This window comes from Candoia aspera, chromosome 1, assembly GCF_035149785.1.
Source record: "Candoia aspera isolate rCanAsp1 chromosome 1, rCanAsp1.hap2, whole genome shotgun sequence".
Lineage (NCBI taxonomy): Eukaryota > Metazoa > Chordata > Lepidosauria > Squamata > Boidae > Candoia > Candoia aspera.
The window spans coordinates 220238865-220265921 of NC_086153.1; the positions used below are offsets into that span (position 1 = coordinate 220238865).

A 27057-nucleotide genomic window follows, 5' to 3' on the forward strand; every position below is an offset into this window, starting at 1 on the left:
ATGAGCCAGTTTGGTGTAGTGGTTAAGGTATCAGGCTAGAAACTGGGAGACAGTGAGTTCTAATCCCACCTTAGGCACAAAGCCAGCTGGGTGACCTTGGGCCAGTCACACACACACAGCCCTAGGAGGCAGGCAAGGGCAAACCACTTCTGAAAAACCTTGTCGAGAATCAGACACAACTGAACAGATTAAAACACACACACACACACACACACACACACACTTATGTACTTTTCAAGTGTCAAGATGGATACAGAACCAAGGTTACTTGGTTATCCATTAGATATGTCAGATAAAGGATTTATTTAATCCTAAAAGTTAGAAAATAATGTGAACTGGAGAATTGCTCAAACATTCTAGTGGAAGTGTAAGGTTTTATTTTTTAACCCCCCCAAACACATACATACTTCATAAAAGGAGAATGTGGTTTGGTTAGTTTAACAGCTGTCCTGGCACCTGTACAAATTTGTAATAGAGAAAGATGAGGTGAGGGCATTTGAGAAGGAATGAGAGGAGACACTTTGGAAGTAGCAAGAAAAGAATTTAGAGATCAATATTCCAAGTAAGCTTACGTACTAAGGAATTTCAGGTGTAGAAATTGATAGCTTTTACGGAGAAAAGAAATAAGATATTTATGTTTACGTAATTCTAATTTCACTCTTTCAGAGCAAGAGAAACACATACAAATCCCACTCGCACATGGCCATGGAAAAATGCAAGGTTTCCTAGTTTTGGATTACAATTCACAATGGGATAAAATGTAGGTGCCCCAATGTACCCAGAAGCTCAACATCTGTTACTTTTAGTTCTTCTATGAACAGTCTCCAGTTCAGGAGTCTGGAGTCATTACACATTTAGGGTTTCTCTTATTCCTTCTCTTCCCTATATCACTATGAATAAAGTTTTTGTAAAACAAATCCATTACAGAACTTCTGGATTCTTACAGCTTATTTAGATTTTAACTTCTTGCATATCAGTTATCTGGAATTTAAACAATAGTGTTTTTGAACCTTAGCCTAAAAGGAGTAGACAGCCCTTCATTCCTCTCTTTCAGTATTTTTAGTAGAACCCCTCAGATTATGCTTAGTGTTACATGTTTCACCCAATTTGCCCAAGTAGTAATGTAACTGATCTAGTTAAAACGCCAGTTATACATCAAATAACATTTAGCCTTACCTGTGGTATTTGAGAAGCCTCACCTCATATAATTGAGGAACAAAGGAATTAAATTATATGAGTATTTTTCATAATTATAGAACCTTTTGTGGTGGCCAGTTTAAAAAAAAAAAAGATCATGTACAGGAAATATTTTTTCCAGCAAGCACAAGAAAAAAAAATGAGTAGAAGAAAGTGAGACATTGCTGATAAATTTTTATTTGAGAATAATTAAAGTATAATACTTAGATTCTTCAATTTGGATTCCTTGAAGAATAAAATTTAAAGCCAAAAACTAGTCTAAGTACTTATTGCCCTGAGTCTGCAGTGTCATAGGTTTAATTTCCAGCATCACTGATGACTAGTTTTATTGCTAATTCTTTATAGTTATTATCACATATTTGGAGCTAGGTTTCAGGTAAGAATACTAGAACGTCTAGTAATAGACGTTTGGGGAAATAGTCTATTTTAATGTGCCTTTAGGTTTTTATATAGGAGAATATGTTTAATATTTTGGGAAATCTGTTCAGTTAAAGACCTGCTGGGATGTTCATGTTGATCATGGAACTGTGACAGTCAATCAATCCGTCATTTTACTTATTATTTACTTACTTACCCTATTTTTATCCCATTGGATAGAAAAAGGAAGAAAGGGAGATCAATTCAAAGCTAGAATGGAATGGTCTGACTTACAAGTTGGCATTTATATCCAATTCAGAGAAGGTTATTTCTTGCTTGAATAATAAATATACAGCCTTTAATCCTCTGGCCAAAAGAAAAAGCCCAACTGTGTTCCTCTCCAATTATAGGTATAGTTTGAGTAGTTTTTATACATTCTGGAAATTAACATCTGAGTTCCTGGGGCTCAGGTCTGAAAAGCATTCTGAAAGTTGCATGCTTTAAAACTGAATTTCAAATCATGTCTTTCCAAATGAGGAAAAGTCTAATTCAATCTCAAAGGAGCCACTCTGTAATTTTAATATTCCATATGTGTTCGTTCTTCAGCATGCTGGATTATGACACGGAGAACCTAAATTCTGATGAAATTTATAGCTCTCTTCGTGGAGTCACTGAAGCAATTGAAAAGTTTAGTTTTCGTAGCCAAGAAGATCTAAATGAGCCAATCAAACGTGATGGAAAGAAGGACAGTGACATTGTAAGTAGTCTTTGAAAGGATATGTAATTTTTGTGTGAAGTAAATATTGAGAGCAGTGATAATTGAATATTGAGATGAATGATTTGCCATTTTGAGCATCTTCTACATGATTCAGTTTTAAGCAGCAACACATGGGTGGGTGACTGTCAGCTGGGCATAATTTATACATAATAGCTTGACCAGATCTGCTGGACTGAAAAACATAATAGAGTTGCCCTTTCTAGCTTAATGAAAATTGGCACCAATAAAGTAGGCAATGGCAAACCACCCCACTATAGTCTGCCAAGAAAATGTCGCAAAAGCGGCATCGCCCCAAAGGGTCAGACATGACTTGGTGCTTGCACAGGGGACCTTTCACCATTACAATATATAGCCTCGTGTGGCGCAGAGTAGTAGGCGGCAGTATTGCAACCAAAAACTCTCCCCATGACCCAAGTTCGATCCCAGCGGAAGCTGGATTCTCGGGTAGTCGGCTCAGGTCGACTCAGCCTTCCATCCTTCCGAGGTCGGTAAAATGAGAACCCAGCTTGCTGGGGAAGGTGACGACTGGGGAAGGCAATGGCAAACCACCCCGCTAAAGTCTGCCAAGAAAACGTTGCAAAAGCGGCATCCCCCCAAAGGCTCAGACATGACCCGGTGCTTGCACAGGGGACCTTTCACCTTTCAAAGTAGTCTTACAGAATTTCTTTTACCAATTCCTACAGGTTTCTAGAGATGATGGTATAGCCTCACCAGCTACTGATATGCGTGGAAGCAGTGATGTTGTGGAAGGAGGAAGGATGGCCCTAGATAACAAGACTTCCCTACTTAACACCCAGCCCCCACGTGCCTTTTCTGGACCTCGAGCTCGAGAGTACAACCCCTACCCATACTCTGATACTATCAGCGCCTATGATAAGACTGCGCTTAAGGAAGCCGTGTTTGATGATGATATGGATCAGCTTCGGGATGGTTGGTTTTCATTTATTTACTAAACTCCAGTATTGAGCTTATTGTTGTCTTAACATTTACATGTTGATGTTAAACTGTTACAGAACATCATACTGACACTAGCTTCTTGAGTTCAGTTTACATCATCCCTTAATTAGCCTTGATGGAATATGCAACAGCTCTGAGTAATGCGATTTGCATAACTGTTTACTGGGAAATCCTAGTGTTCGTCTGAATTGGTTTAACCTTACAGACACTTTTATGATCTCAACCTATTTTTACTAAGTTAAATAGATGGTTTTTTTCCCACTCATCTTCTGGTAAGTAGTCTTGTAGAGAGGAAAGGGACTGGCAGGAATTTCAAAAATATCAAGATCATCACAAAATAAACGCAACTTATTTATTAGAGCCACTTCACATGTTGTAGCTACTCTAGTATTTCGGTCTTCCATCAATATTTGTGGCAGAAAATATGCAAAATAGAGGAAGATGAGGTACTAGGACTCTTCAAATCCTTTGAATGAAGGTATTCATAATGTACAGGAACGTTTATTAAAGCACTTCTCTTTGAATCCTTAAAGCAGCTGTTTCTTTTTCTAGGGTAGCACAGCTGCCTCATAAGCTTCTCCCAGATATCTCTGCTTGCACATTCATGTACAGCTGCATGAGAGGCAACTGCATAAGAAGTGCTTGATTTGTGCTTCTGTGCATTGCGAAGTACCACTTTCAAAGGACTGGCATAGTCCTAGGAGATATACCTCCCTGAATTTATGGGAAAATGAGGGATAAAGGTGGGAATTGCTACAGCTTTGGGTTTAAAAACAGACATCTGATCTTTACCCATTTTTGTGTTTCCTTTAGCATCCTATAGTTTGTTCTTTCTCTATGGACCAGTTAAAAATGGTACTCTAATTACCACTCATTCAGAAGTGTCTCCCAATGAAATAACATTTTAGTAGCTTCTTTTGGAATGTTAAAATTCTAAAAGCTTCCATAATGTTGCTGTGCTAGTATGGCCAACTGCTCAGCAGGACAACATGTTCCGCCAAAAAAATCTTAGTTAGAATTGGATTATGCCATGCTGGAGTATTGTTCTAGTGGTGCTGAGGGAGGAAAAGATTAAGGTTTTTGCTAGTCAGTGTGGATGACCACCATGTTCCTCCCAACAATTCCTGTATCATAATATGATGCAATTTCAACTGAGCAAAATATGGAAACTCAGAGCCCTTTGACATGTGGCATTTACTCAACTCTGAAAATTCCAGAATTTTAAGAGCCATTTTTCTGGCCTGAGGAGGGGTGGATCTTTGCTCACGCTTTCTTGGTACCCTTTATATGTCATCAAAGCAGTGAGATTGCACAGGAGGCACTTGTCTGTTCCGTTTAGAGTACAGGTAGCCCTCATTTAACAATGGTAATTGGGACTGGGATTTCTGTCACTAAGCGACGCAGTCGTAAAGTGTGATGTCACATAACCATGCTGCTTAGCGACAGCAGTTCCAGCAGCCCCTGGTTACCGTTGTTAAGCGAATCACCATGGGTCATTAAGCAAGGACCTCACATGATTTTGACCTCTAACTTCCTGCCAGCTTCCCCATTGACTTTGCTTGTGGGAAGCCAGCAGGGAAGGTCACAAATCACATTTACGTGACTGTGGGACGTGGCAATGGTCGGAAACGCGGGCTGGCTGTCGAGAGCCTGGGTCATGGTCATGTGGCCATGGGGGCACTGCAACGGGCAGAACTTCAAGGACCAATTGTAAATATCATTTGTACAGTGCCATCATAGGTTCAGTCGCTGAACAAGTGGTTGTTAACTGAGGACCACCTGTGTGGGAAATGTAAGAATCATGGCTTCAGTTTTGCTGACTTAGATGTAGTGTCTTGCTCCTGAGCAAATGATTCAGCTGGGTGGTACAGCAGTCACAGGCTCACCTCTCAGTTCTTATAGTGAAATCGGGGCCATGGCATTCTGTAAGTGGTCTTCTACATTCACATCAGTGAAGAGGGGAGCTTCCAAAAATCATTCCTTTGTGTGCTGAAAGCTATCCATGGTTAAAAGAAAAGCTGTGGGAACAGAAGCTCCATATGTTTTCATCTGGCCTCCCCTGCCTGCACAGAATTGCTTTATGGGCACATAGTGACAAGCGGTAACACCAAGAAGCAATTGTTAAAGTCTGAATATGTTTGGACTATAGATAAAACCTTTGTATTTAAATGACTCAAGACAAATTATGTTTATAGACTAGCTAGAAATACCGTGAATATGTCCCATTGTCACCTGTTAAAGTTCTTGCTTTTTTCTTTGTTGTGAAATTACTTTTTCACTTTTTTTCCCTCAGTGCCCATTGATCATTCTGACTTGGTGGCTGATCTTTTAAAAGAATTATCCAATCATAATGAGCGGGTAGAAGAACGGAAAGGAGCCCTTCTTGAATTATTGAAGATTACAAGGGAAGATAATCTGGGAGTTTGGGAGGAACATTTTAAGACCATTTTGCTTTTATTACTTGAAACGCTTGGAGACAAAGATGTAAGATATTGTCATAGGCTTTGCTATGCCTCATAGATACTTACCACCAGCACTCTCATTACAGTATATGTGGCTAATGTTTAGATAGTGTTTTCCATTTCATATTGTTTTGTTTTGTTTTCTTTACCTGGCTTCACATTGTCAGAATGCCAGCCAGTTAGATTTAATTATCCTAGATGTCTAGCCCCTCTCCAATTTCTCCAAAGGAGCATCATTCTGGTACTGTGACACTTGAAACTTGTGTTCCTAAGACACGTGGTGCATTTTGGAACACTGCTGTTACCCACTACCTCTGCCAAACGTCTCTCCAGTTGAGGAAGGGTCCCATCAGAGAGTACTTTAGTCAGGATGCCCTCAAAGGGGAGCTGACCCTAGAAGGATTTGTTCCACTGACCGGATAGGGACATCAGTATGGATTTGGAGATGGATGCTGCTGCCAAAGAATTACCGTGCCAGAAACGCACAATCTGAGAACCCAGTGTAATATACAGAGTCCATCAAAAAATGCTATATTAACTTTAATTCAATTTTAGTCAAATGTGCTTGCCTTGAAACTAAATTTGGTTTTTGTTCTAGTCCTGCCGACTTTTTAGATGGTTGCTCTTGCCATACAATCCTAAAGCTGTGTTGTCCTCAGCTTCCCCAACAGTTGCATTCCCTGAGCTATGCCATTTAACAACATGACACTTCAAAGACTAGTGAATTTATTATTGCAGAAACAAGTCTTGCCCAAACTGGATGCCCATGCTGGGACATTTTGGAAAGTTGTTGTTATCTTTACACTTGTATGCCACCTGACTCTCAGTGTCTCTGGGCAGCTATAAGCTTTTGTGGCTTAATTAGACTACTTTCCATTTGAATAAACAATTGCTATTGCAGTGGCTATGAGATTAAACATACTGTGTCATCATTTTAATTACATATTTAAAATAGTTAAATAAGAAACATTGTTTCCTTTCATCTTCTTTTTTGCAAGGAAGTGGACATTTCCACTTCTGAAGCTTTCAGCATGGTTCAGCACAGTGATATATTTTCAGTGGCCTTTGGGTGGCTGAAAACTATATCAAAAGCAAGCAAAGCTAATAAACAAGATGCCAGTATCTATCATTTCAGCCAGACCTCAGTTTTCTGCATTTGAGGACAAAGTCTGAATTATTTCATCCTTCTTAAATTCAGATAAACAAATTGTAAGTTAATTAGCTTATTCTGCACAACAATTGATACCTATTGGTATTATGCTACTCTATTATCTTATCGATCTCTTTAATAAAAACAGGACAGTGACTGAAATAATATTTCAGATTTTACATGTTCATAGAATGTAAGTGCTTTTAGAATAACATTCTGAAAGCGAGTACTGTAATAAAATTCGCACCCATTATTTTTTGCCTTTTGTTTCTACCAGTTCTTGCTGTCACTGACATGTTCAAAGATTAAATTGAGATGCATCAAATGTTGGCCTAGGAGTTGCATTCAAGAATACCAAAACATAAGGACATATTTACAAAGTTCAGTCTGAGGAAGCTAAACCATATGCTTCTGTGTTGAAATTGTAGGCAGTGGTTGAAATGGCTCTCATCCAAAAACACATCCCAACAGTTATATAACTTAAGATGTTATTCTAATATTCTCACTAATAATGATCTTCTTGGATAAAGGTGTTGGTGACTATCAGGGCTGGGATGACAGTAGACTGAATGACAAAAACTAATAGCGATTTCCAAAAGAAATGTAAAATAGATATATTTCTGCAAAACATGGAACACTGCTTTAGCGTTCTGTGTTACTAATAACACAGTATTGGTCTTCATTATTAATAAGACCCAAGGAAATGAAACTTAACTGAATTTTTAGATTCTTTATGTATTCCAAAAAGAGACAGAATCAGAACTGGGTATGTGGTAAATCCGTGTTTGCTGTTCTCTTTGATACACATTTCAGTGGGTGGCTTATTTTATACCTTCCACTCATACCTGACATAATATAAAAGCTCCTGATGTTTATTAGCAGCTACCTGGTTCTCAGGCAAACATACTATTGAGTTTTGCTAATTAACTTAGACCCATGATGCAAGGCTGCTGTGGTGTTCACTTCTGAGCCTTGTGATCTGCTTTTTCCTGATTTAAAAACTTGATTTTATAAAATATAAAATATGTGTCAGTTCCAGTCAAACAATGCATTCCTTGTATTAATGATTCTGAAAAGATGAACGATCTCTTCAAGATGTGCTGCTTCTTTTGATTCAGCATTCAATACGAGCCTTGGCACTAAGAGTTTTGCGAGAAATTCTGAGGAACCAACCTGCAAGATTTAAGAACTATGCTGAGCTAACTATCATGAAGACCCTAGAAGCGCATAAAGATTCTCATAAAGAGGTAATTCTCATTGTCATGCTATACTTTAAGAATCAATGTATGTGTCTATAGGTCATGCCTTACTATTAATTCCAATAGCTCCTTGATCAAAACAAAACTATAATGAGCCAGTAAATTTAAATGGTATTGGAGATAGTAATAAAAATGTATTAAGAACTACCTATTTGTATTGGTATTGATGGTTTGAAATTATACGAAGAATAGAGATGGCACAGGAAGATAAATCTACCTAAATGGAACTCCTAGCCCATGGTGCTGACTAGCTCTATATATTATTGGCTATGGCCCTAAATTAACTTTTCTTGTGGGTCTGCTGGTGCTTTGAAGGACTTAAGCATGGGGAGCCACCTTTTAGCCATATGTGGCCCTACAGCATTCCATCTGCAGCCTTTAGGGCCTGCAAAACCATCTTGATGAGTATATATTTCAGGGTTTGGGGCTATAAGAACCAAAATTAAGGCACCCATTTTGACTTAGCCCATCCCAAGTTTCCCCAAATGAAAAATAAAAAATACCCATAGGTCCAAAAGTTTCAGATCCACCTACTCTTCAAACATTCCTAGTATCCTTCAAGCAGGATAGATGGTCGTTGTTCCCCCAAGACAAAAAAAGGTGGTCATTTTTTGCCCAGAACATCAGTGACAAAAAAAATGAAATGAAGAATATGAAAACTTTCAGCCTATTTCAACACCTTATATTTTATGCTTAACCCACACCAGATTTTCTTACTGATACATTTTTTTAATTAACTTTAGTCCTATATACATTTTTACATTCTTACACTTTCCAGATGTATTACAAGGTTAAAGGTTACAAGGATTGTAACCTTTCTAACTGAAGTCAGTGGAGTTAAGGTTATGCAGTTCTGTATAGTATGGTAAGAACTTACATACAGACACAAAAAAGAGAGGTTTTGGCCACAAAGTAGGAATAACAGAATAAGCTGCACTATATAGCCATTTAGCTGTTTACAGGATTGTGGTTTTAAACACATGCTGAGTTACTCAGTTCAGCAAGCAACATGGGAACAAAAGGCATAAGGATTGTCTTAAAAAGAAGGGCCAGGAAATATTTAATCCTTTTAATAAATCAGCATGTCTATTATGTTTTCTTGGAATCAGAGCCTTCATACAACAGCTTTTTTTGTGTGGGTAGCCGCAATTAGTAGCAGTTGTAACAGATTTCCAGATAAAGCAGTTGGACAAAACAGTTTGTTCTTAAGGAGTGCCCTTATTGGCAGGCTTCTCCCTCATGTGCATTCTTGTTGTCTCACCTTGACTTTGTGCCTTGTCCTGTTCTTTGTGAATTACTTGTGCAAGAGATTGGGAAAGCTTGCCATCTTCAACATCTTTTATTTTGGCCAAATTCATACATGGACATTTTGCACATACAGCTGGTGGTTTGCAATGTAATTGAATGTAGTTGAGGAATTGGGAAGCAAGCAAGGCAGGCAGGCAGATAGAGATTATTTAGTCTGTTTTACTCTCTATTTACATTATTTGCTCTTTGTACAAAGAGAAAGAAAGAGGAAAGGAAAATTATTGAATATTGTCAATTGAAAGGACAGATTTTCTCCTTTTTTTAACTTGCTTTTAGATGTTTATCTTTTCCCACTTCTAAGTAGATGGTCAGGCTGACATATTTTATTAATTTTACTATGGAACTTTAATTTTGGGGGAACTATTGTACCCAAGTTGTGCTGTGCTGTTAACAGAAGTGGTGGGTCTGTGGTCCTATTCCATATACCTCTGAGCCTAGTATCACATGACTTTGCTAGTTCTCACTAGAGTAATTTTTTATGATAGTAAAAAGCCCAAGTTCCAATAGAAATCTTAGAGAGATTCCACTGCTCATTACTCCTCTCTGAGAACTTACCATTTATTCCTACTTTCTGCTTTCTGTTTTTTAAAAATCACCCACTGATAAGCAGGCCTCTGTTTTCATGATTGACAAGTTTGCTGTGCATTTTTAATAGCAAATATTGTTGAAAATCTTTTGAACAATGTCTAACGAACCAGTACTATGTCCATATTCTCAAAGTAATCTGGAGGTTAGTGAGACAGGGTTTAACTTAAGGAAGCAGTGCTGAATCTTCTTCAGCAAGGTTTTCATTCTGTTTGCTTAACTGTTTTAATTTAAGAAAGGTTTTTACAGTTAACTCAGAATATGTATTAAAGCACTTAGCCTGTAATTTCATGGATCCCCAACACCCTTTTTAAAATGATATTATATTGTTCACTTTCCAATATTTAGTAGAGTAGTTGATCTTAAAAACATGTAGTAACGTTCTTCCATTTTAAATAAGACTGCTTTAATAACTGTTGCATGGATATCATCGGGACTCAGTAACTTGCTTGTTTTCCTACAGTTAAAAGGGAATCTACAGCTAAAAGGGAAGCTACTAAAATTTATATTCAGTACATCAAGTCTCTTCCAAAAATTCTGGGATCCATTTTAGAATTAACTGTATTTCTGAAGCATATGTCTAGAAATCATATTCAAAGGGATGACTATTCTGTTTTATTCTGAATTGGTCAAGATCTTACCTTGAACATTGTGTCCAGTTCAGAACACCATACTTTAAGATGGATAATACCCAACCTGGAACTAAGCAAAGAAGGATCAGGATGATCAAGGCATTGGGAACTTAAATTCTATGAGGACAGAATCTTTAGCTTTTCAAAAAGTCAACTGTGAGGAGGATGCAATAGCATTCTTGAAGTACCTGAAAGCTCAGAAGAGAATCCTGACTTGTTCTCTGTTGTTCCAGAATGCAGGACATAGAATAATGATTTAAGTTACAGGAAGGCATATTCAAGCGAAAGTTAGGAGACAAAAATAACTTTCCTAATAGTAAGACCACATAAATAGTAGAATTTCTCTTTGCTGGACAACTTTAAGCAAAGGCTGGATAGAGATGTACTGATCATGGACTTGATGAGCTAACTGGCTCCTTACAATTTTGTGATTTCATATAATTTCACAATGCTCAATTATCAAAATATGTTAACATTTTTACCCTAAACCATCTATATTCTTGTGCTCAATTTTACACCTCAAGCAGCCTTCATCCTCATGAGTGTACAGTAGCTAAACTGTTTGTATTTTCTTGTTTATAACATTTTTGTACCGGTTATTATAAGTGAAATATATATACACAGAATATGTATGGAGGCTGTGTGTATATATGTAGTGGGGTATATGCGTATGTATCTGTGTTATGAATGATTTAGTATGACAGTGAAAGAAAATACATTTGTTCTAACATATTTAGTCCATTGAACAAGCAAGTGAATAAAAATGTTGAAGACATTGATTCATGTCTGAATAACATTGGAATAAGCAGCTAGATTGCTGTGTGAAAATCTATCCTGTGCTTCACAATTCCTTCTGTAATTCTTACATATATATATAGGATATGCTAACCAGAAAAAATTCTGGGTAGAAAATATATCTGTTATTTATGATGAATATCTGAATACAGCTTATTGTATTCAGAGCAAAGAAATCATTTTGACAAATAAATATATTATTTTAACTTCATTTTCTCAGTAGTAACATAACACTCTCCATTTATTACAATGAAGATCTGCACAGTACCATCAAACCCTAAAATGCAGAATAATACAAATTTAAGGTAAGTAATTGGAACAGAATAGAGTCGCACCCATTTCCTCTTTAATGTTTTCTTCATCAGTGTGTTAATCTGCAAGAATTAGTTCTTCTGATGTGTTTTGTAAATACAGAACAATGTTTCCAATGCCCACCACTATTGATGGAGATGCAGCATTTTTTTTTACGGTGTTCTGATAGAAAAGTGTATTCAGAATGTCCAGTCTTTAGAACAATCAGTATAGTATCCTAGCTCTAAGCTTGCAGTTGACTATGCTCATGGTTCTCAAGGATGGAAATGTACATATTTTCTGTAATGCTGTAACTTTAACGATTCTCTCTTCCTCCCCTCCCCAATCCCACTGTAGGTTGTGAGAGCTGCTGAGGAAGCAGCTTCCACCCTGGCCAGCTCCATCCACCCAGAACAGTGCATCAAAGTGCTTTGTCCCATCATTCAAACAGCTGACTATCCAATTAATCTGGCTGCTATTAAAATGCAAACTAAAGTCATTGAAAGGATCTCAAAGGAGTCACTGCATCAGCTCTTGCAAGACATCATCCCTGGATTGTTGCAGGTATGCATCTGTGCGTGGGATTGCTCAGTTGGTCCAAGCAGCAAACTTATTTTTTTTAAAAAATTATATTGGCATCTTGCAAATTGTAAGACTTATTAAACTGAATGAAATAATAGTAGGAAATTAGAACTTAATGCTTATCAGTGTAAATAAGGAACCTTTGGGCTAAGGACCTGTTTCAGCCATAAGTCCATCCAAAGCCACCCCACTTTCTAGCACTGCCAGCCATGTTGCATCTTGTTGGATGGATAAGTGAAGTGGGGGTAAAAGTGGCAGAAACAGATGTTTTATCAGTGGAATCAGCTTTGTTCCACTTGCATCCTTTCCGTGGCTCCATAGGGCAACTTCTGTTGATTTGATAAACCAAGCACTCTTGTTTGGAGTGCTTCTTTGCACAGGAAAAATGGATTGCTTCAAGGGCCAGGGGAGGGTCCCTGTCCAATCCTCCTACAATCAGCCCTGTTCTTCAGCCTTGTTGTAAATTTACAAAATGTTTATTGAATAAATATCTCCGCTTATCTCCCACTGCTGCTTTACTTATCTTTAATAGCTTGCAAGTGTGGCAAACAGTAGGACCTCTAAGTCTCACAAATTTTTTCGGTCCAATTTGCTATTTTCAGGAGTCAAAGAGGCAGAGAGGCAGCAGTCAAAGAATGATTGAGTTTCCTTTATCACCTTCACTAAATATTTTGTTCAGGCAAGTTTTTGTTTGTTTAGAGAAACTCATTCTGGAAACTCTCAAAAGAACAATCAGAAGAGACACTCTGAAACTCCCTAGTTGTTTGGTGAAGAAAGGTCAGTTTCTGCCAAATGGTCACAGACAGAGTAAGGAAATTTCTAATCCTGTGATGTTGTTCAGGTAAAATTCTTGGAGTCTACTTCCTTCTCCTCCCCCCAGCACCTCTCCCTCTATCCCTCTCCCCTTCTCCCTCCCCCCGTCTCTGAGGCATAAGGCTCTATACAGTCAATCTTGGCAAAGATAAGTTTCTCTCTGCCTTTAACTGCCTGGGCTTATGAATCACTTCCCCAGCAAAAGTCTTGAAGCAGCGGATGGTAAAGTTAATATAAACTCTGAGAATACAGACATTGCTGGTGAGGTTACAAAGAAGTCCGTTATTTGCACTCATTGTCTTTCTTGCTTCTCTCAGGCTAATTGAAGGCTGAAGTATCTAACCTGATTTATTGTGGTGTTTCCTCCTCAACCAGTTTGCTTAAGGACAGGTTCTTCTGTCTTCTCTCTCTCTCTCTCTCTCTCTCTCCTACCCCTGCGGGGCAAGCAGATTCTCTAGTAGTTCTGAAATGGCAGTTGGGGGAGGAAAGGCCATTCAGCCATTCTCGAATAAAAATAATAATTAAAAAAAACAACACCAAGAAAGGAAATACAAAGTAAAGTTAATAACGGAATTAAGCTGGGCCAATTTTTGCTCTCCATTGTTTTAGCATACAGCATCTAAAGAAGCCTAGACAATATGCTCTTACAATTTTGTTAAGGCTTAGTTTTAGACAAACTTAAAGGACTTCTTATGATTTGATTCTCATCACAGTTCTTCATACTTGGGATTGACAATGTTGGATTGTGTACTGTTTGGCCAGAGTGGCCAAAGGGAATTGTGTTCTCCCAAAATGTTTTTCAAAGGACAGATAAAGTTGGAAGCTAGGTGTCATCTTTGTTTGTTGGTTTCATTTATAGAACGTCTGTGTTCAGTGGGCTTTTTTTAACAGTCTTAAAGCACTAAAGGGGCTGGGTATCACTTCTAAAGCCCTACATGGCACGGGGTCAAGTTACTTGTGGAACTATATTTCTGAGGGCTTCTTCGCTTTCCAGCAGATCCAAAAGGGTGGTCAGGACCCCCCTATCAGATAGTGCCATCTTACAGAGCCAAGGAGGAGTGCCTTCTCTGTCACAGTACCTGCCCTACAGACTATCCTCCTCCCGGAGATTCAGATGGCCCCAACCCACTTGGCCTTCCAGAAGGCTGTTAAAACTTAGCTTTCCCCCCAAGTGTTAAGGCCAGGATGTTAGAGGAGCCCCATATGCAAGTGTGTTTCTATGGAATTGTTTTATAACATTTTTTATTGGATTGTTTTAATTGATTATGGGTTTTTTATATTGTTTTGTATGTACTGTTAGCCACCCAGAGTTCTGTATTTAAGATGGATGGCTATATAATCTTTTCTAAATAAATACATCCTTTGATCTCTTTATCTAAAATGTACTTGATGCATATCTAATGCTTCTTAGCCTTTTGCTAAGATCAAGTATCATATTCAGTTTCATAAAGGCAGGGTCAAGTTATGTCATAGAGACACAGACCTCTTTTTGGAGTTAGTGGTGCATTGAGAGCCATGTTGTAGAATAGAAGGAAGCTCTAGTAGGGTTCCAGCTGACTCACTGGTTATCTGGCAAAGTATTCTATCCCATCCTTTAATTTTATGGTACCCAGGATCTGTTTTAACTATGATTTGTTGAACAAACCAGAAGTATTTTTGCCTTTGAATAAAATACAAATGACTTGTTTTAACTAATTCTGGAATTATTTTTGTTCCACCTATTTGATTGTTATCTCAATGGTATATCAAATGTCCTAACAAAGGACAGCTTAGCATTGTGTGTGCTTGTGAAGAGCATGAAAAGGAGGATGACATGTATGTGGTATTTCTGTTACTTCGATGGGTGGGTAGGTGTTTGCCTGGAGTTGGTTTTCTGTGTGTGTGTGTTTGTGTTGTGCATTTTCTCTCTCTCTCTGTCTGTGCGTACTGTATATGCTTGGGGACTTTTTAAGTGTTTTACCTGTCATTTGTGAGGTGTTAGATTGTTGTATGGCTGCATGTTTATCTGTATACTACTAAAACTCTTGGGTCTGTTTGTAACCTTTAACTGGACAAAGCAGTGCATTATAGGCCAACAATTTTTGAACCAAGGTACTTCAAATGAGCCAACTTACAGAGTGCATCCAAAATCCAGGACCCATGACACCAATGGAATTGAAATTTGGCAAATTTTATAAAACATTTTATGACATAAACATTATCATAAAACATTTTATGACATAATACAAAATGTCATAAAACATTTATTGTGGTCAACTCCTGATGTTTGACTGTGCTGTACAGTTCAATATGAATGACCTGGGCTATTTTCAAGGCAGATAAATCTGAATATCTCCCCAAATTTTTAAGAACTTTCCCAGTGAAGGCAGTACATTAGAAGCTCAGCCATTGTTGAAGGCATTGAGGAATCTGGTAAGGAAATATCTCTGAAATGATGACCCAACAGGTCACGGGGTTGTCTAGTTGGATGTTTTTTTTCTGGCAGATTATTTTTTATTTGCTTTTTCTGAGCATTAGTTTCCCCTAAGCCTGAGTGCTGGTACACTTACTAGGTTTTCTTACTATGCCCTTAGCAGATTGACAAAGAGATTGGATGGAGTAGACCACTTTGAGCTCCTTGGAGAAATGCAGGATATAATTTGAATGCATACATGTATAAAATAAAAATAAGTGCCACATCTTTTGGGTCAGATGTAATGAATGATAACAATAAGACTGAATTCATATGTCTACAAAATGATTTCCCATTGGATTAGTTCACATACTAAGCCAGGGTTAGTTTTAACCAGGGTTTGTTGAACAGTCCATTGTAATCTGATTATCACATAATGCATAGCTGATACCCATGATTTATAAACTACAGTGATTGGTTCACACATAAATAATTGCCTATGTGCTTGTTTAAACTTAAATGGTAGCCACTCTTGCCCAATCCTTAGGTTTCATAAGTAGTTGTTGATGCCTTTTGGAATTTACAGTTCTTTTCCCAAAGGGTATCTAAGGGGAGGTTGTGCAGCACAAGCTGTTAAATGTATGAAGCCTGGTGAGTTGTTATTTTTAAACCTAGAATTCCTGAGTGGCTAGTTTTGAGCAGAAAACTGATCATTAGTAAAAAAAAAAAAAAAAAAATTCCTAGTTCTTTTCATTCCATTGGAATCATAGACTCCAAAGGCCATTTTTCATATTTTAAAAATGAACTACCAGTTGTTTTTTACACACGTTACTGTGCATTATATAGTTTAGCTCTGAACTACTTGCTCAGTTGTTCTTGTTAGTCTTTCCTTTTGACTGCATGCTTTAGGTTGCACTCTTGAAAATCAGTTGTTTTTTATCTGTTAGGCACACTCTCAGTATTCTAAAGGAGTGTGAAATAGCCTAGTAGTTTGACCATGAGTTGAGTAACTTGTAGTCATACCATGTAGTAGTACATGGAGTGATTTTATTCCTTTAGAAGGATGGTTACCTTGTTAATCAGTTCTGTTTTGTTGAGGAACATGGATTTTCTTTAGACAGAAATGAATACTTCTGGTATGCCCAATATGAGGGAAGTTCCTTTGTAAAATCTCACATAATGCTGAGCTATTTCCTTCTCAGTGAGATGTTTGGTGACAATGTGTAGTGCCTGGTTACTGTGGGTGACAGTATTTAGTTCTGAGGACATAGGAAGGTGAATATTGCTGAAATGCTGTTTTGCCGAATAGCAAAATGAAGCAGAAGAGAAAGCATTCCATCTGAGTAAATCAGCTTGGGGGGAGAGCACCACCTTGAACTCAAAAAAAATGCTTTTTTACTAAGTTCCTTATTAGAGGCTTAAGTCAAACCAAGGCCACAGTGACAATGAATAGTGTCACACTTTGGCTATGTGACTACAGCTTGAATTTTCTTTTTCCTTTTTCAGTTGGTTTGTCATAGTTCATGGAATTGATATCACCCCCTCCCCCAAAAAAGAGTAAGAAATGCATGGAGTTGTGTAAGTCAGGGCAACAAGTCATCTTGTCAGACTGGAATAGGATACTATAATTTATTCTGAGCATAATTATAATTTCTTTTTAGTAAGTGATGGCATACTCTTTTGCTGAGTTGGGGTAGTTCATCTTTCCCAAACAGAAAGTATTAAAAGGCAAAGATTGTATATGGTTGAAAGCTGTAGGCAACTATTTCTCTACACTGTTACAGTTGCCAGGCACTATTATATTTACTACATCAGAATCCATCTGGTTGAGTCAGAAGGGAGAGATGGCACCTGAGAAACAGAACCCTAGACATTTACCTGAATCAGATATCTAGAAATGTAAAACATGGCTATTTTATCCTCCTGCTCCGTTTGTGAAAAAGAAACCTAATCTGATCTTGCCTTATGAATACTCTTCCCCAGCAGGGGCTGTCCCAGTAGTGGGTAAGAGTGAAAAAACTGGAAATGTGGGCTGAAGATCCTTGTAACCTTCTCCCAACAGAGGTCACTCTGAGCCCAAGGCATAAGCAAAACATAAGCTCAGCATGTCTCTTTCTGTATTATTATGATCTTTTCAAAGGTTGATGTGATAGAATAATCATACAGTTACTGTTTAATTGCTGTGTAGAAGCCAGATATATTTTGGTGGAGCTCTGCTTGAACTGAAGGAATATAGCCTTTCTCATCACTTAAATTAGGCATGGACAACTTGTTTTCTGTCATATTCCCACACAAGTCTGTCAAGAACCAAACTGCATGCAGTTGGTAAAAAGGGTTACCATGTTCTATTTATCGGACACCTTCTTTTCTCTCTCCTTTTGTCTTCACACAGCAGTCTGTCAAGGAAAGGTAGATCACTTTGCCAGAGATCTGAACTGATTGATTGAAAAAGACATATAAAATTAGGCTAGAGGGCTGCATGAAACTAGACAACTAAATTAAGGACAGTGTACTTATGTTTGTGTTTATGTGTTGTACTTTATTTGAGAGGGTAATCTCTCCACATAACAAGCAATAGATCTACATGTTGTGATTTCTTCTCCTCCCATCCCATAGTTCCTACATTTTCTTATAAAACTAAGGCAGACCAACAAACTATGATTAGAGGGAAAATGTTGCCTGTTCAAAGCAATGGATCATTTAATTATTTAACTACAAATAAGATTCCAGATAAATTTCTTTCCCAAATACTGCTGAATTAGGTCTGAGTTTAGACTGAACAAAGAATTACTTTGAATCATCAGTTCTTTTAGACATAAATCTAATGATCAGCATGTGCAACTTGATTTTATTTTGATCACTCCTAATAGCGATCTGAGCTGGTAAATACAAACAGAATAATGGTCAAACAAATCCCCTGAGAAAACTAGGATGGGGAAGAAGATGAAAATCCAAAAGTTAGAAGGCAACAAATAAACCTGATCAGTAGGGGCTGAATACACTTAATAGCCACAGATTTTGAGTTTGTTTTGGAGGAATAGAATGAAAAGCCCATAGCAAAATAATGGGAACTGCATCTCTTTGAACAGGGCTGATACATTACTGAACTTAAGTATCATACTTCAATATTTGGTCCTAGTACAATTTTAATCTCCATTTTTCTCCCCTTGGCAGGCCATTCTGTTGTTATCATTGCACTTTTAAAAAATGGGCATATTATTACAGTAGAATTACTTAGAATCACAGTTGGTTCTTGAGTTTTAAAATTGCAAATATAGGAATTCTTTCTATGTCCCACGTAAGGTTGATTTGGTCTTCCTGGAATTAATTAGCTACAATTCTGCCTGACAAAGCTGAATGACCTGCTTGTCTGTCAGAAACTAACAGGCTACAACTACTGGCCAAAGTTTGATTATGGGAAAAGAAAATAAACAGCTTAATCCAAAACCTTTCAGGGCTCAGTTTATAACATGGACTTTTAAATCTGTTTTATGCATTTCTGGAAAAGCCGATCTTGTGCTTTATTAGCAAACTATAGTTAGTTAGTTAGTTAGTTAGTTTACTGGGCTCATATGCCACTCCAGTCAGTACTGACTCTGAGTGGCTTATATACTTAAAATATGTAAACAGGATTAAAACAATAGAAGGCACCCCCACCCTATACATAATAATAATAATAATAATAAATCTGCATCATCATGCACCAAGACAATACTAATCAAATAAACAATCCCAATAGCAGGAGAACAGTTCACTCTATATCTACCCCCAAGGCCTGCTGAAACAGATTTTAATGGCTTTTCGAAATCTAAATAAAGTTGGGGCCAAGCAGATTCTGGGTTTGTTGCCAAATGTCCCGTTACGTCCTATATGTTACTGGGTTAGACCAGCATGTGGTCACCAAACTCCCATAGCATCCCCAGATGATATCTCAAATTGAGTGGTAGCAACTAGACTGGTAGCACCATTTTCCCCTTTTCTACTAACAAACCCATTTTACACTTTAAACATTTTCCTGCAAAGCAAAAACAATTTCCTTTCTAAAAGGTCTCCAGAGATTGTGCAATCAGGAAAGATTTCACCAATAGGGGATGAGGTGCAACAATGAAAATCCAAAAGGTAGGCCAAACATTTCAACCATCAGATCTGCACGTTTAAATTCCGTCTCCAGATAAAGCTTATCCACTGAATTCATTCTTGGTGTTGGATATCAGATTGCTTTGAAGAAGGTATTTTCCTCCTCAGCTGTTCTTGTCCCCAGGCTTTTGGTCCTAATCAGGTGTTACTGGCTATGTTTTTTGGATATTTTATCCCCCAATGGACCGATATGACTTAGCTTTGTATGGTGCTTACTACTATGGCATTTTTCTAGGTGTCTGAGGCATTATTATCAAAAAACATCATTTATCTTCATACAATTGACATGGCTAATTAGAATATACAGTATATGTTGAGTCTGTATTTATATATGGAGTCAGTAAGGTACTTGTCACTTCTACTTTTAAACTGTAGTAAAGTACGGTCTTTCTGTTTGCAGTGATACAATAAAAATTTTATACTTTTTTAAGAAAAGGCACAGACAGATAAGGACAATGATACAGCGGTTTTGGGGGGGTGTTCATATTTAATATATCTCTTTTGAAAAAAATGTCATGTATCATCCTCTGAGTTTCTAAAACTGAAAGAAGAAAGGTGTCCTTGATTCTTATGGCAGTTTATATCTTGTATCTAGGGTTATGACAACACCGAAAGCAGTGTTCGCAAAGCCAGTGTATTTTGCCTCGTGGCCGTCTATTCAGTGATTGGTGAAGAACTGAAGCCTCATCTTGCACAGCTGACTGGGAGCAAGGTATGTGCACCACCATTAAGCTAATGTGGCTTAATTGTAGAATCTATCCTATTCAACCCAACCGTCTCATGCTGTCACAGGAGATATGAAGGGGATTTGTAACCATGTTTATATAAAAGTGCATTCATAGAATGAAGGGGGCAAGTCTTGAAACTCACGTCCCAGTTGGTAGCACATGAAGGAAATGTGTATCTCAGCCACTGACGTCAGATGATTGTTAGTTTTATGATTGGAAAAGTATCTCCTTTACAGATACATCTTTGAGTCAGCTAAACAACTGACTTCAGTTTGTCACACTCTTAGTAAATTTACACACATAGAGGTGTGACATACACAAAATAGCAAGGAACAACGTGGGAGCCAAATTGCCAGTAAACCTGGAAAAAGTGTTTGTTGAACTAGCCTGGTTTTTAAGTCATAAGAAACATACTTGGCATTTCTTAAAACCTTAGACCATTTGTTTAGTTAACATAGGATATTCTAGTTCTCTGTTCCAAATTTCTTGTATATTATCCAAATTTATTTTGATTTTTTTTTTTAAAACGTTGATAATATTTGGGTTTATAAAATCCTTTTCTAATCCTTTCAAAGTAACCAGAGTTTAAGAGGCTGCTGAGGCATCGAAATCAAATGTGGAACAACAAAAATGCTTTATCTATATTTTTTTGCCACTTTGCTTTTTTTAATAAATTATATTCCTTTTGTACTCTTTTGAAGATTTTTAAATCTTGTGAATTATTAGTTGATTAAGAGTATCTATCCTATTTTCATCCGATGTTTTCCAATAAACTCAAGCACTTGCCAGGATTTCAGAGAAGCCAAATAATAGCTATTTAAATGAGCCCATGCTGAAATATTACCCAATAATATTTTTATAATATTATAATAATATTTTTATCCAGTAATAAAATGTATGGGAAATCCAATTTTCTTTATAACTTGTTCCAGACATTTAATTAAAATTAGGAGAAAGGTTTCTGAGTACATCAGTACTCTCTCATTCAATATACATTCTTCTTTAAAAAATGCCTACTTTTTTTCTTTCTGCAAAATACTTGTTTTGAATCCAGTGATACTAACTCAAAATACTCATTTTGAATCCAGTGATAATAACAGATGAAAATAACATTAAAGATAGATAAATGTAGAAATGAACAAATTAAGAATGTAGGATTAGTGGGGTGCAAATTACCTTTAACTGGTTTTATAATAGGTAAGGAAAACCATTTATTTTGGAGCCCATTTTGAAATTTGGGCACAGATGAGATTCCATTGATGGGAGAAGGGGACAGGGCCTAAAGGTTTCTTTCAAACTTTGAAGACCACCCATTCATACTCTCCAATAAAACAATGCCAGTGATAGCCAAGAGACAGATCATATAAGAGACCAGGTTCCTTTGTGATGCCTAGAACATTCAATTGACAGTGTCCAATATGCCAGGAGACGTGGAAAGGAGAATTGAAAATTAACATGGGCATTAGGCCACCTTGGAAAAATATACATATGTCCTAGGAATTCCTAGCCTCCATGTTTCCATAGATGATAGCAAGTAAACTTGATGGGAAGGAGCTGGCTGCAGTGATGCTCATGAGCCTTAAGTTTGCTGATCCCCAAAGTAATTAAAAGCTAAATTAAAACTCATCATGTTACAAGTACCCAAAGTTTCAAGGGTAGCCCTTTCATTATGTATTTGATCATGTGAGCCTGAGCCTGAATCTACTGATGGTATTCATTCTGTAGAAACATCTTGCTCAGGATAGTTGTGCTGGAATCTGAGAATACAATTTTAATGGGAATCTTATGGAAAAGTAGCGCAGTATCAGTTACACATTTCTTAGTGTGAGGAGTATCATAAACAAAAAGGAGTGGAAGACATCTGGATTCAATCAGCCTCGCAAGCTTTTCATTTTTGAACTTCAGAAATGAACAGGAGAAGCTAACATATGGATTTCTTAATGGTAATGACAAAAAAATTCTACAAAAAAATTATTGCAAAATAATTTTACAATTTCTATCAACTGTGGAATGACATCCACCAGAATAATACTGATACTGTTCTACTTGCATGAAAAATATGCAAGTTTGCTTTTTGGAGGGAACTACTTTGGTGAGTGCTCCCTTGATCATGGCAGTATACAAATAATAAAAATAAATGACAATTCTTAACGACCTGCTCTGAAATGAAGAAAGTAACTAAAAAGTGTGAAAGTTACTCTTTTTGTCCTTTTTCAGATGAAGCTCCTGAATTTGTACATAAAGAGAGCCCAGACAACCAACAGCAACAGCAGCTCATCTTCAGATGTTTCTACACACAGTTAATGGAGATCTTTGGACATATGTGTAGTCCTAGACACAATCAGCTGTGCCTCTCAGAAACCCTTCCTTCATCAGCATGCTCCATCCACTGATGGAGGCCATGCAAATATTTATTGCAATCAGTATTTTTAGTCCTTTTAAAGCTTTTTATTGTAGGAGATTCTTGGAATGGAATGTAAGGGAAGCAAGGCCTGGATTGCAGTTTTCATTAAAAAGAAGGCAATGCTGTACTACGGTTAAATACACTGCAGTTACATACCGTCTCTGCTGCGATCTGAAGTAGTCCCAAAGCTACACAACATGTTGGTGTTTTATCAGACAGATTTCTTTGATGTTGATGAAGAGCTTGAATTTACATTAGACTATATTTGTATTATAGTCACTTTTAACTAGTTATTCTGGTTTCCCCAATTTCTCAAGCATTGTTTTAGAACTGAGCTTAAAAGTTGGAATGGTCTGCCGTTTTTTCAGACAAAATCTATACAGATTATAAAATCAAGCCCTTCAACTAGTTTTTTTTTAACTAAACCAGTAACTTGTGTCAAAGGTCATGGAAATTCAAGGAACCCTGAGCAAATATAAAACAGTACAATCTATACAGGGCAATATGGTTAGTTTTGTAGAACTGATTCAAGAGCTGCCTCTGCATGGACAACCCAGTTTACAATTTCTTCTCAGTGTATTTCAACATATTTTTCAAAATGTTTGAAATTGTAAACTGCTCTTAATATATTCCCAGTTCTAACCTACCTGACACAGTTTTACTGTTTCTTTGTTTTAACGGAGCTCTGTTTTGTTACACTATTACGGTATTCCTTCTGTAGCAACAGAAATCTGTTAGCATGCACTGAGACTGGATGCACTGTAATGCCTGTATGCTGGTCAGGGCCTAATGTTGCTATCAGAGAAACCCATCTCCTAGGAGATATGATTGGCATTCTACTGCTGCTTCGATGTTCCATGAGAAACATGTACTTTCCAAGGCTCTGATTGGCTTCCTGGGAGCTGCAGCTCAGATACCCAGGCCTTCCTTCCTTAATAAAGGACTTCTTTCGTTGGTCAACTAATGTTCCTTAGCGTGACACTTGTTCTCTTAACATCCACCTCCACTCATCAGGAGTCCTCCATCCTTTGAGTACTCCAGGAGGATGACCTTCTCCTGATCCCACTCAGCCTGAATTATTTATAATCATTTTTGTGTGCCTATCATATCATATCGAATTACTTCCATCTTAGAATTTCAGGCATGACCATGTTTTTTTGGCAGTGCTCAAAGGGCTAGCTTAATCTGCAAAATTTACTTTCTTTAAAGCTGTACAACTGGGGAATGTCAGATGTATTTAAATGCTCTGGGCAAAAGGGTTCTTTAGCTACCACTCTATCCATGCTGATGGAGATAGATCTGCATGCTGCTGGCACACAAAGGGAGCCAGAATAGAGAGGGCTCCCTCTTTCCCCAGCACAGTCCAGATGTGCGCAGCTGCTTTTATTGTTGCTGCCTTCTTAGGTAGGGCTTTAACTTTCCAAGAATAAGAGATGCTATTTCCTTTGAGGTCTTCTCCGTTGTCCCATTTCCCTCCCCATTTCAGGCCATTATATCTGAAAATTGGCACAGAACAGTCTGTCTGATACTGGGTTGCCTTAGAGGGGGATGCTTCTGTCCTCACAGGGAGCACCAGTGTACCTGGGGCAGGAGCGTACAAACCCGGGCAACCCCTTTCACCATCTAAATCCTGTCCGTCTATTAATGTAGTGCTGACTTACCTGAGGCATGTGGCTTTCGTTGAAAAGGTACACTATGTGTGCTTGCTGGACTACAATACAACACACGACTTTCCTATCACTTCCTGTTAGCTCTCAGTAGCCTGTATAAGTAATGTACCTTGCAACATTGTCACATAAATCTTCTTTCTACCACCCTCCCAGCCCCTTTATTTATCAAGTGTAATGGTTCGTATTAAAGGACAACAGAGAAATATTTGTAGAATGCAGAAAAAAGTTTGCTAACAATAATAATGTTTTAAATGGGAAGGACAGGCTGGCAAAGCTTATCAGAACAGTCAGCCATCAGAAAAAGTTTCTTGGCACAGTGTTCATGCGCATGTATTTAATTTTGATTTTGGGTTGGTTATTTTATTTCCTTTTTTTTTTTCTTTTGCGCTTTGTCATGTTACATCCATATCTGTATTTATACCTTATTTGTTTCACTTTGAGTGTATCATGGCAAATGTACAGATGTTTTTATGTTAACATTTACATGATAGAATTTGCTAAAAAAAATAAAACTTTCTGAGTTTGCCCTAGAATAAAAGAAAATTAAATTTAAGTCCTTACGGGAGCTTCTTTGCACTAGTTCTTTACATTCCTTTTAATGATAAAAGAGTACCTTCAAGATCATGTTGATGAAATGCTTGTATTAAACATAATTTTTAAACTCAGAATCACATTTGAATCATACATATGCAATCTTAGATCTGTGCAGGCGTTCAAATATAACTGTGTGTTTGAGATTGGGTGTTTGGTCAGGAACATGACTGGCATAAAAGATGCATCAGAAAGCAGTTCTACATAATACTATTCCAAATGGTCATTTTCATAGGGAAAATGAGGTGTCGAAATTACATATTACGTTTGGGCACCTAGGCTGCTAAATAGAATGCTCTGCAACAGCTAGATGCTAGGGATGTCTTAGAATTGGATCTGCTATCACAAGCACAAAATTCCCCTGGTATTCCTGTTGCCTTGGATATACTTGGCTTGCATGAAGCTCCTAACTTGTAGATTTCAAACAGTCTCTTCCTAGAACAGTTCTATGTATGTCTGATAGTTGAAACTGGAAGGCTTTCAGACACTGAGAAATTCCAGTGATTACCTATGATACCAAATTTACTAAAAACTACATGGCATTTGGCAAGTGGGTATATTTATTTTGTGACACAAGGACCTTAATTGGAAGTTTGCACCAACATGATACCTTATGTTCTTTGTGTAATCTGGACACGATTCTGGTTTTCTCTGCATTCATTTAAACAGTTAAGAATGAGAGTGTGTGTGTGTGTGTGTGTGTATCCAACCTTACAGCTACAAAACATTTGATACAACCGATGTGTTAGTACATTGCTATGGAAATTATTATGCCTATATTGACCTCTTGGCCGTAACGTATTAATGTCGAGCAAACCAGTCTGGTTTTTATCCTCTACAGCTGAAATTTCTATCTACAACTCTTTAGTTCCCAAACTAGAAGAACAGGTCGGAAGAGTTGGCAATCCAGTGATTCTACAATCACAAATACTAAATCAGATATGTAGTATAGAAATTCCATCCCTGTCTAAGGAACTGAATGAGTATATTCAAGATGTCACCTCAGCTCAAGCATAGTAATGGTCACCCAAGTTTCTTCTGCAGAGGGGTTTATGGATTTTTGTAATACCTGAACCTTGCAATGAAGGCAGGTAACAGGAACAAAAGCCTTAATAAAGCATTGCCTAATAGAAAAATGAGCATTGAGGATCACACATTGTATCCTAAAAAAGTCCACTCTGAATGCAGTTGTGTGATACAGAAGGTTATCTCTTTTTCAGACACAGAAAAGTGGAGGCAAAAATAATGGATATAACTGGGAACTAGTAATAGTTTTGTTGTTCAGGATTCTAATCAATGCTGCTCCCATGCACTCAAGTTTTTACATCTCACACAGAAATAATTTGCATCATAAGGCCTATGTGTGTATTGTATATGTTACTAAATATTAGTGCCAGGGGAATAAAATGAATGAGATATTTTTAACAAATTGGTGTCTATGTACGCATTAAAATGAAGTGAATGCAGAGAGTAAGACCTGCATACTACACATTTGATACGCATATGAGAATGTATAGATGCAGGAAGAATTAATTGGAAATTGTGGATGGTATCCAGTCAATATGCATTAACTTAAAATCAGGAAATGGCATTTTTTTTCAGCCAGCAGATGCTATGTCCCCAGTGCTGTGTGCATATCTTTATGTGTTTGTGTATTTAAAAATTGTATAAGCCACAATTCTTTTGAGAGTTTGGCTTTCTCAAATTATGTGATGTCATGTTAGAACACTAATATTTGGCAAGATTTGGTGATAAGCAATTTCAGCTATTCTACCTACCTACCTTCCTTTTATTTTGGGAATAATCTGTAGATATGTAGACTGGCACGGTGTCCAGGAGCAGAATCCTGCTTTAAATCCAAATGGATGATATAAAATGTAACGTACTTGATTGCACTGGAACAAAAGGCCTGACACCCTATGAGACCTCAGGTTTTTCTCCAAGAGGGTATGCTGGTTCTCTTTCCATA

At 37.4% G+C, this 27057-nt stretch overlaps 1 protein-coding gene across 5 annotated transcripts in view; it reads left to right on the plus strand.

Annotated features, from left to right (window-relative positions):
- CLASP1 (cytoplasmic linker associated protein 1) overlaps nt 1-23239 on the plus strand; it is a 178775-nt gene extending 155536 nt beyond the window's left edge. For all 5 annotated transcript variants that reach the window (XM_063288799.1, XM_063288797.1, XM_063288800.1 and 2 more), the window contains 7 exons: nt 2161-2311; nt 3016-3262; nt 5583-5773; nt 8020-8148; nt 12129-12335; nt 20291-20407; nt 22641-23239. In XM_063288799.1, the coding sequence (XP_063144869.1) occupies nt 2161-2311; nt 3016-3262; nt 5583-5773; nt 8020-8148; nt 12129-12335; nt 20291-20407; nt 22641-22727 (1129 nt within the window). In that variant the 3' untranslated portion in view covers nt 22728-23239. The remainder of the gene's footprint in view (nt 1-2160; nt 2312-3015; nt 3263-5582; nt 5774-8019; nt 8149-12128; nt 12336-20290; nt 20408-22640) is intronic.
- Nucleotides 23240-27057: the final 3818 nt, after the last annotated feature.